Source organism: Ochotona curzoniae, unplaced genomic scaffold (assembly GCF_017591425.1).
Source record: "Ochotona curzoniae isolate NIBS_2020 unplaced genomic scaffold, NIBS_Ocur_1.0 contig_43, whole genome shotgun sequence".
In the NCBI taxonomy this organism is placed as follows: domain Eukaryota; kingdom Metazoa; phylum Chordata; class Mammalia; order Lagomorpha; family Ochotonidae; genus Ochotona; species Ochotona curzoniae.
This window is the reverse complement of record NW_024466218.1, coordinates 608,019-623,589: the sequence shown is the minus strand read 5'-3', so window position 1 is coordinate 623,589 and position 15,571 is coordinate 608,019. Positions and strand designations below refer to the sequence as shown.

Here is a 15,571-nt window from a genome sequence, read left to right as displayed (position 1 = left end):
TATCTAAAGATCATCTTGCTACTAGCCAGGCTACTTTTCTCTTTCTTCTTTCTCCACAGTGCTTCTAAGTATAGTGACAGCCACATCAGGCTTTCCTCAGCTCAGCACAAGCCCAGTGAAAATCTGGGAAATGTAAGTGGAAACATGAGAGACTGCTTTATTTGGCAGTCCTTAAAAAAAAAAAAAAAAGGTGTGGGGGGTGGGGCAGGACAAATGGCAAATCGGTGCTTGGACTGCAGGATGAACAATCAATAGGCAGAAAGCAAGATAGAGGCTTCCTCAGCTTTTAGATCGACAATCGACAGCTGAGAGACTATTTTTTGCTATGGTTGACTAAATATGGTCAGGGAAGGCAGAGGCAGAAGAGAGCCTGTTTGCCTGGGAGTGCATGTTTCAAATGCTCAGCTGCCTATAAAGCTGTAGCAGTTTAGCCGGTGGTCACTCAGGAAGAATATAAGTTGGCCTCTGTAGTGATCATGTGGAAGTCCTGACCTCTGGATATGACAAGGTAGCTTCACTACAGTTCTACCATTTAATCCTGGAAACTAAAAAGCAAAGAAAAACAAAACACCCTCAGAGCAAGAAAGATGCAGACTATTTCCTGAGAAGTGAGAAGAACCAAATGTATTCTGGTGGGCAAATGAAAACAAGGAGAAGCTAATTTCCAGTTACTTAAGGGGTAAGGGTGGGGGGGGTGTGCTTTTTTTTTTTTAAGATTATAAATTAACTTCCTCTGTATCTGACCCTCCTTCCCCTCCACCCCCTCCCAAGCATTTCATCTGACAAATAAGTTAGATTTATTTTCTCAGTCGTGGCAGAAACCTTTCCTGGATGCCGAACTTTCTACATTTCTGTGCAACACTGGTATATGACATTCCATATCAAATGGCCTACCCCAATTCAACTGTACTGTAGTTGTTTTCTGTTTTTTGAGGGAAAGGGGAAAACCAAGCTTCCTTTTGGCTGCTTGTTTGTTTTTCAAATTTATCTTACAAGGTGAGGCTCTTTGCTCACTGATACACCCCCTTACTTCAGCCTGCTCATGAAAAGAAGTGCTGAATCAGCAAATGGAGTGAGGAGCGAGATGAGATGGCTGCTGCTGCTGCTGCTGCTGTGACTGGCTAGGTCACTGCCTCCTTTCCTGCTGCAAACGCCGCCTGGCTCCAGGCTTACAGGTAACGACACTCCTTGGCCAGTACTTTTCAGGATGCTATGACTTTCTGCATGCTTATCTATTGTTGACTAAGATACATGTTCTTATCGTTAAATTCTATCCCGGCATAGCCTCATTTCACAGTTCCAGTTGAGAGCTTAGGCAGTGTAAAAAGAAATGTTCAAACATTGAGGCAGACGGTGATCTCAAAAATGTGCAAATCCATTACTATCATTTACATTATTAAAGATATAGTCTCTACTGTTTCAGATTAAATGATGGTTTTGCAGTATGGGTAAATCACGTCTTGCCTCCAAAGTAGGCTATCTTTTAAAAATGATTCACTGTATTGCAAGGTTTAGCCAACCAAAAATGCTAGCAGATCATTTTTCATGCTTATAATTAGTGGCAAATATATGAAGAATATGCATAGTTTACTTCTAATGCTGCATTGCTGAAACCGCTACAATCCTAGACTACCTACTGATGTGCTCTCTGCAAGCTGCATGAGCCTCTGCCACGGGCTGCAGAAATTCTGCTACTTCTGCCCTTTTGAAATCTCCTTTCAAATTTAGAAACTTCTTGAGGACTTCTTTTAAATCAATCTTTTAATACCATTACCAACTATAGTTTCTATTCATGCTAAATGATTAAGGGAAAACTGAGATCTTAATAGGCTGAAACCTGTCAGCTCTTGAGACTGGAAAAGTTGACTTTTCTCATAGTTAATATTAAAAATCCCTTTAAAAACTGAAACTAAGCTCATCAAAATTAGATATTTAAACATGTATTTGAATTTGTGTCCGACCCAAACAGAACCATCAAACTATAAAATTCAGGTAACTAATAAAGATAAATGAGCAACAAAGAAAGTCTCAAAACGATCATGAATTCTAAGATTTTTTTTTAAGAAAAATTTTTCAAAAAATTCACCACCTCTAAAAATTCAGTTCCCAACACTTTAAAAGATGTAATTCTTTTTTTTTTACCTTGTTATTTCAATGTTAAAGTCAGCATCAGAAGTTGAAAGTTGGTTAGTTAAGTTTTGAGTGAGAGATGTAGTTTGCACGAAGATTCTGTGCTGAACTGATGACTATCTGCTTGTAGGCCTCAGAAGCAAGTCCCCCACCCCTGCAACTCCCCCAAAGGAAGACACTCATTCTGAAGACTGTGAAGAAGTGCTATGCTGATCTATGCAACTTCAGAAAAACTCCACTAATTCTATGGCTCTCTTGGAAAAAGAACCAAAACAAGACAAAGTTGAATAGATAAATGGTCAAATGTTCAGAAACATTTATGTCGCCAAGAATAAGGAATCATAAGTGGTATTAATGCCATGACCAGGTAAACTGATTTTAAAGCTTAGTCTTTTATAAGTTGGTCTCTACAAATGATCTGCAATGTTACACTGAATTTTTACTAACAACTGGAAAAATATTTCATGTTTTTGCAGCTAACAACTTAGTAATACCTACTCAGAGTACATACTTCTTTATGTACCCATATGAACATACAATGCTATGGAATGTAAAGAAGTATGTATTTTTGGTAGGTAATAAACCATCCAGACAGAACTAAACTGCAGCTAAAGGTGCCTTTGCTTTTTTCTACCTGAATGATCACCACATGATAAATTAATCTACTATCAAATAGACAGCCTTTGCCTACACTTACATCAAAGACAAGTGTACCTCCTCCTGAAAGACAAAAATGAAATTTTCCTAAGAGCTACATTTTATGAAGAAGTTTTACTGTTGTAGATCTCAAACTCTCAAGAAATTCCTTTGAAAGCACAATTTTAAAACACAGCTCATATATTATGCATTTTTAAATTATGTACTTATGTGGTAACTCCTGACCACATAAAGGTAACAAATATTACCAGCACAGCAGAATAAGCGAGAGAAAGGGCCTGTATCTTTCGTCTCCATAATCTGACCTCAATTTACCACATTCAGAGTGTTGACTGCTTTACTATGAAAAATAAGATATATCAAAAGCTGAATTCATTCATTTTAACAAATATTCTTCAGATTTTGATAAATTTACAATTTATTAATAGTAGAAAATGTTCTGAAGCAAAATTTACATTGTTTTAAGTTTTCTTACTCGACAACGACAGGCATAGTCATCAACTCAAAAGACTCTTTTAAGTAAAATTTGATTGTAAAAAATAAAGTGGCGTGTTTTTTCCCTCAAGTTTATCAGTTCCCCAATCCAATCTTTGCTTTAAATGCAGCTATATTTAAGATTAACTAAGAAACACAAGATTTAAGTATACAAAATGACCAAATTCTGGGTAACAATTATAAGTCAATAGGTAAAATAATGCTGTCAAATATTTAGAAGCAGTTAGCTTACTACCTGAATGACCTTTAAATTTGTTTTCTCCAAAAAAATCAAGTAAAATTAAGACTATGGTAGAGAACCAATTTATGTAGATAAAATAACCATTTCTATTGGTACTATAAAACAATTCATTTTTAATATAATGGATCACTGTATACAGCTTGGATATGACAAGAGATATTGAAACATGCTTTATATGGTTTATTTTGCATATTCATTAAAAATCATAACCAACTGTGTTCCTAGCAACAATCTATAAGTAGTGCTTCTTTTAAGCCACTAAAATATATGACAAAGTTACTAGGAACAATACCAGTATTGATATTTTCTTTTTTTTTTTCATTTTTTATTATATTTTTGACAATCTTTACATAGTTAATTAGGGTAAAAAGGTTCAAGGGCTATAGGAAAGTGGGTAAGACTATTATTTTCATTTATTGATATTTTCTAATCTTTTCTAAAATAAAGGAATTTCAACTAGAATATTTACATACATATGAAAAGTACAATATTTTACATTCCTTACATTAAAAATTAAATAAAGATGACTTAGTTTAACTATAATTTTTGTTGAGCAAGACAATCACTTAAAAAGATACTTCTTTTTATTTTAAAGGCTAATGCCACCGCATGTTTATTGGAAATTACAGGCAGTGCATGATTAAGAATCTTGTTGTATTAAGAATATATGATCCTCAAAATAAAATGCGACGCTATTTAAAAGTAAAATTGTACAATGACTCTAAAAATTACAAGTTTAACCTAGTATATTAAAGAGTATTTTCTATCACTCTAAAATGTCACAACCATCACTTAGATCAGCTGTTCATTTTTAACTGAGTACATGTTAAACTCTGGGCATCTGCTGACACTGGTGTAACTCAAACATTTCAACTGTCTCCCTGACAAGGATAACAGATGCTGACATTATCAAATGCTGTACTATTTTTTTCCCCATGGCCTCTCTTTGCCCTGATATGGCCAGTAAATGAAAATGAACTACCATCCAAAAGCACACTTGAGCAACTGGATCTGCTAAATAGCTCCCATGTAACCAGTAAAAATAGAAGCCAGTGTTGTTGCTATCTTCAGTACTTAAGTTCAGGCCATTTAACACCTGTTACTCTTCTATTAGAAAAAAAATGACAGAATTGCAGTGACATTAATTTTATCAGGAGCATGATACTCACTGACCAAAAAATGAAGAATATGCTGAATGTAAGAAATGTTTCATATTGCCTAAATTAGTGTTGACCTAGTTCAATTTCAAATTAACTATACAGCATATTTCTTTGATTTATATTTTACTGTAAGAACTTACCTTAAGACAATAAATCAACAGCTACAGTGTTAAGAAAAATATACTGTGCTGATTTTTAAAGTATAAGTCACATGATAGGTTTTCAATACCCGGATTCATGGATTAAGCTTATCATAAATTTATATTTTATTAAATTGGTAATTTAAAAAATAACTAGGTAAACTGTACCCAACACTGCAGAAAATTTAGATAAAGAAATAGACCTTAAGAAGACTACTTTAGACTAATACCCATACATAAACAGAAACAAAGAAAAATAATCTGGCATTCATAGTCTTCCTTTCAGCACAAGTCCAACAGATTCACTGACAACACGTGTGATCTATTTATACAGCAGAAGCAGTGGCACTTTAAGGCCACTCATACTCCTCCACCCCAGGCCAGCAACTTAGTATTCATCCTCAACTATAACACTTAAAAAAAAATCAGTGGTGGTAGAAATGTGTTACTAACAGTACTCTACTTAACCTATCCGTGCATTAGCTTAACCACTTAAGTAATCTGGTTTGCTGCCTAGCAATAGAAAACATTACACCAAGGTCTACTTGTTCTTTCAAACACTGTTGGTTTTGCAACAAGTTATTGTCTACCCTTCAAAATAAGCAAAGATGTTGCAAACAAAGATGTACAACAATAATTCCTTGTGTTAAAAAGACTCCTGGACTCTAAGAAAAAGTGTCTTCAAAAAAGAAGTTGTATATTCACTGAAGCATTGATATCAGGAACTTCTATTGCTCATATAAGGTCCAGAATAATAACTGCACAACGAAAATAATATAAATGTTTCTGGATTCCAAACTAGCAGCACTACATACAATGCTTTGCTAGAGCTGGTAAAATGGAACCAAATCGCCTCTTTAATGGATTTGGTCCCCTTCAACCAGCTGTAGCTATGCATTGATTACACAGGACAGCTAACTTTTCAAGCATGGATGTCAATCAAATATCAACATTTCAACTTACTTAAATTAATAAGAATGTAGTTCATATAAAATACTTTTATTGATATTAACGCTACTTCTGAACAGTTGTAGTATTTAAAGTTGTTTGCAAAAAAAAACCTTAAAATTATTGTATGTAAAATTTAAGGATCTCAAATAAAACAATGTTGCTCACTTATGGTCTCTTGGTGTTAAGTTTCCTATCCCTTAGAAATAAAATGATAATTATGTAGGCTGAACTTCATCATAAGAAATATATACCCTTCCTTCAAAAGAAGAAAATATCTGGGAAGGCCACCTAAAACCCACCACAACACATGAGAATGACACAATGAGGGGCAGGGTCACAAATGCCACGAATGTACACATATTTCAGGTTTTAAAAACTGTAACAGTACATAAAGCTACACTCTAGAAATGTCACTGTCGCCCATAGCAGATAAGAAGAAAAAGGGAGACTATTGAATATTAGATCTTGTCGGAAGACTCCCATAGTAATTACCTAATTCTTCTGAACCTGAACCCAAGGTATTTAATCCTGAAAAAAGGAAGAAAATACTAACCTCAATCTCAATAGTAATTCATTAAGTTCTTTCAGCTCTCAATACCAGTTTCCTCAGTTGTAAAGTGAAACTGTCCTCATCACACTTGATGGACTTCTTTTGTCTTCTTTGTCCTTTACAAAAACAGACAAGCACAATTCTCTCGTCCCCCCTCCCTCTGTCTTCCTCTTCTCTCCATGTAGAAATTCAACTAAGGAAAAAGTGACAAATGATCTAATACTCATCCAACCTTCTTAATGACTGTGATTTAGCTATAAATCTATAAATAATTTAATGTCTTTTATTTAGGGACAAATATTTAAGCAGTTAATGAAGGTTACTGAAGGCAATTCTCAACTCCTGACCACTCTTTTAAAGAAATCGCCCCCTTAAACAATGTGGGCAAAAGAAGGGAGGGAGAGAGGGAGGATGGGAAGGAGAGAGGAAGGAGGGAGATTGTGGGTGGGTAGGGGTGTGTGTGTGTGTGTGTGTGTGTGTGTGTGTGTGTGTGTGTGTGTAAACCTCATCATTTCATTCAAATAAGTCATCTCTGTACTTCCTATGGGCAAAAGAAGGGAGGGAGAGAGGGAGGATGGGAAGGAGAGAGGAAGGAGGGAGATTGTGGGTGGGTAGGTGTGTGTGTGTGTGTGTGTGTGTGTGTGTGTGTGTGTGTGTGTGTGTGTGTGTGTAAACCTCATCATTTCATTCAAATAAGTCATCTCTGTACTTCCTATTAATCAAATCTCAGCCATATTAAACACGTACACATTACAAGGCACATGTTCGAAAGTAAATGTGTAAGCACACAGTAGAGAAAAAGGACCTGTTATAAATCTACTACCATTTTATAGACTGTCAGCTCAATCTGTATATAGCATTCAGCATGTTCAGAGTTACTGGTAACAAAAAACCTTAAATAAGATATAGTTCGAATGATTAAATCTTCCTGCATTCAATGTGGCCTCATTTACCAGACATTACAGATATTTTAGAATTTAAAAATTAAAGGTATCACAATGTTCTTGAGAAAATTATGAGTTACTCAAATGTTAATTACACTTATTAATTTATTCTTAGAAATATATATAATGAGTAAGAAATGCGTATGTTATCTTAACAGTAACCTGAAAACACACAGTAAGTACAAAATATCATGGGATTCACTCATACCTTACTGCTACTTTTCAAATCCAGTTTATAGTAATGAACAATGCTTAAGTAATACGATATAAATTAACTTTACAATCTGGCGATCAGTACCATCAAAATACCTATCATTTTTGTTGCCTCTGCAGAAACTTCTGACTTATTTTCATGGCTGTGAAGAAACTATGGAAATTTGCAGGCAGCTCACAGGAAAGTTATTCAGTAACATTCTTATTGAAACTTTGTTTTCATTTTTATCAGCAGAAATAATCTCTCTTTTAGACAAAAATCTAAAATTTTTTCCTAATTTTAGAAGATGATACGGCTAAAAGAAAAAACATGCCAATAAATACCAAATGTAAGAGTATATAAATTGAATGGTTCTTAGTTAAAATATCTTAAAAACAATTACACTGAAGCATGTGGCAACTGCCATTTTTTAATACTAAGAACTTTATAAAGTCTAACCAAAAAGAACACATCTTGTAAACATAATATTAATTTTAATAATTTAAGTAACTATTTGTGATGGCATTAGAATATACTCACAATGATAACTTACTGTAGGAAATAAATATATACAAAGTAAAAAAAAGTAACTTCAAAAATAGGTAAGAATTATACTTTTGCTATTACAGTATTATAATAGATAAAGTATAATCAATTTCAATTAAAATGGACTGACTATACATGAAGTACAACAGTTAAGCAAAGGATACTAAATAAATATAACTGGGGCACAAAAAAAAATATGGCAAGGAACTAAATCAAACGTTACAATTCAAGGTAAAACAGTCACTAAGGTAACTCTCAACTTGCATACATACAATTACAAAATTGTCATTCTACAAACATGTATTTAGGTGTCAGGTGTTGGTGTAGAGGTCAAGTGGCTGCTGTGTTGCCTACATCCCACATCGGAGTGCTTGGCTCTGGCTCCAGCCATTCTGCTTCTCATCTAACTTCCTGCTAATGCATACCATGGGAAGAAGCAGATGATGGCTCCAGGGCCAACTTTGTAATTGCATGAAAGTTCAATCAGTGATGAGACAGAACAGGGAAATTAATTAAAAACACACTACAGTAGTTTACATAAAAGTGGTGGGTAGGTAATTTGGTCTATAGCACTGGGATCAGAGATGATGGAATGAACTAGAAAAACTGGTAGAATAAATAGGATTAACAGCAAATTGAGAACTACTTAGAGAGCCCTCACGGTAAAGTAGCAATAGGAATGGCACACTAATAATTTTTTTGATTAAATCACTCACTGTCCATATGCCTTGTCTCACAGAGACCATATACACAAAAAAGTAATATGAAGTGCCTTGGAAACATTGAAGTCACACAGCCCTTGCTCAAATTCCAGTGGCTTCAATAATCAACTATGTGATCTCGATTAAGTAAATTCACCATGTAAGCTTTATATTCTTCATCTATGAAATAAATATATTAACAGCTGCCTCAAAAATCTGTTAAAAGGATTAAGTGAGGCCATGCACACAGAATTGTCTGTCTGAAAGTTATGGAACATATAGCACTTTCCCGTCTCCTTCACAATGAAAACATGAATGTTCAAATATTTTCAATTTGAAAATCAAGACGTGAGCGAAAACAAATTCATACATTATATCCCACAATATGTACACACTGTTATGGGTACCAACAAGCAACAGCAATAAAATTATTTTTGTTCTGGGATTGCCCTCTAGTGGTGATCCTAAGAAGCTAAAAGATTAAAAACAATTTAGAGCTTAAGACAACAAAACTCTCAAAACAAATATCAAAATTGGGGCGCGCATTGTAGCACATCAGGTTAAACCACTGTTTGTGATGACAGCATCCAGTTTCACACTGGCTCTCAGGTACCAGCTCCTCTGCCTCCAATTCAGCTTCTGCTAATGTGATCTACCTCAGAGAGCAGCAGAAGATGGTCCAAGCACTGGGCCCGTCACCCATGCAGCAGACCCAAATGGAGTTCCCAGCTCCTGGTTTCAACCCCAACTACTATAGCCACTTGTGGGGGAAATCAGCAAATACTAAGATCTCTTTTTCACTTTTCCCCCTCTTTCTGTTACCCTGCCTCTTTCACATTTTCTTTAAAAAAAAAAAAAAAAACATCAAAGCAAACATTTTCCTCAGCAGAGATACACAGGTGTTAAAACACACACACACACATACACACATATAGGTGTGATCGAACATTGGTCCAAGAAAATGAGTTCACAGAAATCTGTAGATTAATTGAAACTATTTACTTTTTTTTTTCTTCCTTTATTCTTTTTTCGGTGAGACCCTGGAGACTATTATTTATAAATAATGAGTCCCTCTAAAAGTGCTCGAACTGTAATTAACAAATTTCATTTTTCAGTAACACAAGTTACTGTAACAAGAATTAGAGACATTTAACAGTAGGAGTTTATATAACTAATCATAGAATAAGGAAAGGAACCAGCTAGTAGTTTTATTTTGCACAAGTTTAAAAAACAGTTACCATGAAGATATATAAATGGGAAAGATGCCTTGAGAATGAGTTTGAAGATATATGTCTCCAATTGGAATGCATTTAAATGTTTAACAATTTACATCGACATTTAGCATAATCATCTCACAATACTTATATTAGTTTAGAAACTAACAAAATCCCCCAACAAAGCCAACATATTGAATTAAATTATAAACCTGTGTTAACATTTAAACTGGCTCAAAATAGTAAAATAAACTAAAATCATTTCTTCATCTGTTACAGAAAAAAAGAGAACCAGTAACAAGAAAATATTTCTAAAGTACACTGGAAATAGTAAAAGATGACCTTTTTACCTGGGATTTCCCCTCAGTGCAGCATGGTGTAGAGCATTGAATCCATTATTGTTTGTGATGGTAACATCTGCTCCAGCTTCCAAAAGAACAGCCAGGATATCATCACGTTTCTTACTTATTGCATCATGAAGAGGGGTATCACCTTCAGAATCCTTTTTTGTTTGGTTTAAAGAATATTCATTAGTCTTTTTTAAACAAATCAACACAGCTAATAGTAACACTGAATTACTCAACAAGGAAAAGGCAACAGGCCAAATCCAACAACCATTAACAAAAGATTATACTCTGGATTACATGGGAGCGCATTTCACTTCAAAGAGCTCACCGAAAAGGGGAATTAAAACACAAGTTTATTTGGCTGCAAAGAATTCTTTTTCATAAGTCTGTTTTCTCACAAGTTGTTAAAGACTCTTCATAAGAAAATACAGGTAACACATACTAGCCACATTAGACGCACTCAAACCAAGACAGAACACACGCTGTAGCTTTCCAAAAGAAAACAAAAATAATCTCAAACATAAATTAACAGCAAAAATCTGTAATCTAAAAAAGTTCCCAAAAAGACATAATGAATTTTAAATGGCCTGCTACACCTTGTTACTACTCACGGCTGTACCCTGAAATTCCATATCCAACCTACACCAGACTCAGGTCACAACAATTAATTAGAAGTCAGTGGTTCTCCAAATTCAGCTGCACATCAGAGTCCACTGACGAGCTCTGAAAAACCCTTATGCCCAGGGGTTCTCCAGATCAATCACATCTCCATCTGTAGTTTTACCAGAGCTCCTCAAATGAGAGAATTCATCAACTGAAACGCTTTCAAAGGGCAAAGTGACTAGTTAGATCAAAGCAAAAACAAATAAGAGAAAATTTGTTATTGTCAGTCTTTTTTTCAAGCCATTTTCACATTAACAACTGGTTTAGTAAGCTCCTACTCATCATTCATTTATATAAATGGATAATGTTGACTTAATTCAGTTCCTAGCTCCTTACTGTTTCTCACCCTTCTGGCTATGATGAAGTGCAATTCATAACTCCTCAGATATTACTCTAAGTCTGAAACAGTACAGCCTATGACACACAGCACAAAGTTGCCAAATCCAGATGCCACCTGTTTCTGTAAATTCAGTCTCTAGAGGAAGACAGACACACCATTCATCTAGGTATCATTCATGACTATTTCATCCTAAAACAGCAAAACTGCATAGTTAACGATAGAAACCACATTTAAAGCCTATAATACTCTTATCAGCTACATAAAAAACATATAAATAGGCATTTACCCATTCAACAACAGAAGGAACTCCTAACCTGAGTTAAACCCAACCATCCATTTTCCAAACTCCTGTTATCTGATGAATTAAGAACTTGCATCTTTGGGGGTCCAGCACAGTAGCCTAGCAGCTCAAGTTCTCATCTTGCATGTGCCGGGATACCATATGGGCACCAGTTCTAATCCCGGCAGCCCCACTTCCCATCCAGTTCCCTGCTTGTGGCCTGGGAAAGCAACCGAGGACAGCCCAAAGCATTGGGACCACGCACCCATGCGGGAAATCTGAAAGAGGATCTGGGTTCCTGGCTTCAGATTGGCACAGCTCCAGTCATGGCGGCCACTTGCAGGGTCAATCAGCTGATGGAATACATTTCTTTCTGTCTCTCCTCCTTTCTGTATATCTGACATTCCAATGAAAATAAGTCTTAAAAAAAAAATCGCACCTTTGGAGCTGGCAATGTGGCAGAATAGGTTAACTTGCAACTCCAGCATCCCATATAAGCACCAGCTCAAGTCTCAGTTGCTCTACTTCAAATCCAGCTCTCTGCAAGTGAACCTGAGAATGCACAAAATGACCCAACTGCCACCTATGTCAGGGAACTGGATGAAGTCCTGGATTCCTAACCTCAGCGTGCCCAATCCTAGCCATTATGGTCATTTGTGAAATGAACCAAGGAATGGAAGCTCTATCTCTCCCTCGTTCTAATCCTGCCTTTCAAATAAACACCCACTGTCAGATCTGAGAACCAGGATGGTATGCAGGACAGGTGGGTCTAGTCACATCACCAGTCAATTCACATTAGGGCCAGGACTGGGGGTAACACTGCAGATGGAGATTCAACAATAGAAACAGCAACATGAGAAAAGAGACACAGAGCTCAGTTAAAGAAGGCAGCACTCCGAGACTCCAACACCAAGATGCTCACGTCCCTGCAAGAGAAGGAGGTGGCTGCCTGTGCACTCAGGGAGGAGCTCCACACTCGGGAGCAGTTGCTGAAAGAAACAGAAGTCAGATCCCAGCAGCTCTTCAGTGCCACAGAGGCCATCCTCAAGCAAATCCTGCTGTTCCAGCAGGAGAGAGATGCAATGCTGCTGGCCATGAGACAGAAACACCTGCAGGAACAGGTCCTGCAGAGCGCACTGAAGAGCTTACAAGACACGTTCAGCCAGGGGCAGGTGGGATCACTACCATCTTCCACAGTCCCAAGATTTTCACCTGCCTGATATCTGCCTGAAGCAGATGGACTGGCTGCAGTTCAGTCGGGATTGGAAGCAGAAAGCAGACCCCTGAGAGCCCTGGTCAGCACAGCCACTAATGATGCTGGCCAGGGGACACTGACACCTGGGGGGATCTGCAGATGCCACAGCAGACCCGGATCACCTACACTGACACCCTGAGCGGCAAGACTGAAGCTGATGTTGAGACCCAACAGCAGCCGCCTGCCAAGCCTCAACCTGACACCAGGCCCAAGCCTTCTACAATGGGGGACAAGAAGCTGATTGCTATTAAGGCTCTGGGACCATGATATGGTTCAATGTGAAGACCAGAAAGGGCTTCATCAGCCAACATGACATCAAAGAAGACATATTTGTCCATCACACCGTCATTCTGAACCACAAACCCCGGGAAGCACCTGCCCAGCCTAGGAGACAGTAAGAGAGTGGAGTTCAACGTGATGGAGGCTCAGAAGGCCATGCAGGGTGCCAATGTCACAGGGGAGCTGCAGTGTGGGGAAGCAAATATGGGACCATTCCCAGTGCTACCCATGATGCAGAGCTCCTGGGCACCACCTCCCACAGGGTCACCTCACCAGCGACACTGAGGGCTCAAACAGCACATACAAAAGCCAGGTCCAACCTCACTAGCCCCAAGGCTGGCAAAGGCTTCCAATTTGCTACTACCGGAGACCCTACTGGCACCCAAAACAGGAATCCCACACTCCAGAGCTGGTGCGGGATCAAGGGTTGGAAGGTGCCCAGGGCCCAGCTGTGCACAATCCCGAAGTGCACACCCAAGACTAGGGAAAGACTCCTATATCCAGCAGCCACCTCTCACATGCTACCCAAGATGGCTTTCAGGCGAGGGTCGCCTATAATGTTAATGAAAATCCACCAGTTACAGCACTTACTGGCAAGTGTCGGGACTGGGTGCAGGAAACATCAGGTTAGACCACACTACTCCCTGGCAAGCACATGACGCTGGGCTGGGAGTGGGCCTGATAAAGAGCCTTTGGGTACTTCCCTGCTAAGCTGCTGCTTGTGAGTACTGGTGAGTACAAGAGTCACAGCTGGGGCTGGTTAGGATCAACAAGTTGGCAGCACTCAACAGCTTACCTGTAGGTCAGATACAGGGTCAGGTCAGGCTGAACTAAGCCACAGCTCCCATGCATGTACATAAGAATCACATGGGACACAGGATGGGTCAGGCTGAGTCTTAGCATATGCCAGCACACACAAAAGCCCAGACAGGGGAAAGCCTGGTGCAGGTTACTGAGCATCATGCCGACTTGGCTGTAGCACCCATTAGTGTGCTTGAAGACCAGGCCTGTCATGGGCTGGACCACAGCACACTCCAGTTTGCACAAAAGTTGGGGTCAGGGCAGAACCAAGCAAGCAGCTGCATTTATTGGTATAAGCATTGGCTGATACTAGTGGTGAACCAAAACAGGCACACACAAGTGAAGTAAACCCAGTGAAGTTTCTTGGGTTAATCCCAACTAGTCTGCTCGACTCAAACTCAGCCACAGGGAAGTCAAAGGAGATGTAGTCCAACCTGGTCCAGTCAGGGCCTCCTCATTCCCAATGCCTGAGCAGTGGGCACTGGGTCTGGATGCAGATGTAGAACATGAAGACTAACACTCCTAGGCCAGCAGAGGACACAGTGTACCTCCTCAGAGGATGGAAAGCAGAACAGGCTGCACAACTTTCTTGGCCAAGCTTTGCAAATGCCTGGATATATGGATCTATGAATGCACTGGTATTTTTGGTCAGCCAATAGATCCTGAAAAGATTTTCTGAACCCAGGTGAACAAACTGACAATGTCTCAGAAATATCAAAGCCACTCAAGCAATACCCTCAGAATACTCTTCCCCTCTGGATTTTCTAAGATATCACCAAATAACCATCTCCTGACACTGCCCAGGTACTGATGTGGTTTAACAGCAAGGAGAAGTCCCTTTCCCTTATCCAACAGGGAACACAGCAGGGAGCAACAACAACAACAAAAAACAACTGAAACATTTGTTACACGCACCTTCCTCCATGCATAGACTCTGCCTACCCTTATCAGAGACCCACATGGACATACAGCCCTCTCAACTATGTAAACAGTATACAAAGAAAAAAAAATTTTTTTTTAAAGAAAGGAAAATAATTAGGGTCTTCTGAGAAGGAAAGGTTGCCAATGTTATCATGTCCTTTACCTGTTTCACCCACTACAGAACTTCACGTTTCCTTTTCAGGAGATCCTAGCAATACCAGCAGACAATCTATATAAAGGTTTTTACCTGGAGACTGGGATGACAACCAAAGTCCAATAATGTCTTCACAACTTGAAGATGACCTTTATTAACAGCAATATGAAGCGGTGTCTGTCGGCGCTTGTTGCGAGCATTCAAATCAGCACTGCCTCGGTGTAGTACTTCTATGACCGCACCTTCATCTCCAAAGGCTGCATGGTGTACTGCTCTGTCTCCATCTTTATCCTACACATTATCATTTAAACTTGAATTAGTAAATATTTTACAAGGAAAAACAAAGCTACAATAATATACCAAGAACCATATTTGTTTCAGGAAGCAGAGTAGAGCCAACAAAGTTATCACCTGAACAGTGACTCACTCCAAAGAAAAACAATAAGCAGCCCAGGTTAATATATTATCAGCACAACAGTGAAATGCACTACACTAATAGGAAGGGAAATCATTTGATCCTTCTCTGCTTCTAATCTGTCAGTCATGATACCAATTTAGGGAACATCAAGACAATGCTAAACAAATTACACAACAGGACACAAAGCGTTT

The 15,571-nt window shown here is 38.3% G+C and overlaps 1 protein-coding gene and 1 long non-coding RNA gene across 2 annotated transcripts in view; one reads left to right on the top strand and one right to left on the bottom strand.

Annotated features, from left to right (window-relative positions):
• The window catches only part of MIB1 (MIB E3 ubiquitin protein ligase 1), a 125,266-nt gene that overhangs the window by 47,098 nt on the left and 62,597 nt on the right, over nt 1–15,571 (bottom strand). Inside the window, exons 12-13 of the mRNA XM_040984790.1 lie at nt 15,056–15,253; nt 10,273–10,424 (exon numbers count right to left, since the gene is read on the bottom strand). Coding sequence (XP_040840724.1) covers nt 10,273–10,424; nt 15,056–15,253 — 350 coding nt within the window. The remainder of the gene's footprint in view (nt 1–10,272; nt 10,425–15,055; nt 15,254–15,571) is intronic.
• Nucleotides 424–2,623, top strand: LOC121159610. Its single transcript, XR_005884399.1, has 3 exons — nt 424–508; nt 1,036–1,175; nt 2,261–2,623. It is a non-coding gene; the product is annotated as an uncharacterized LOC121159610 (long non-coding RNA).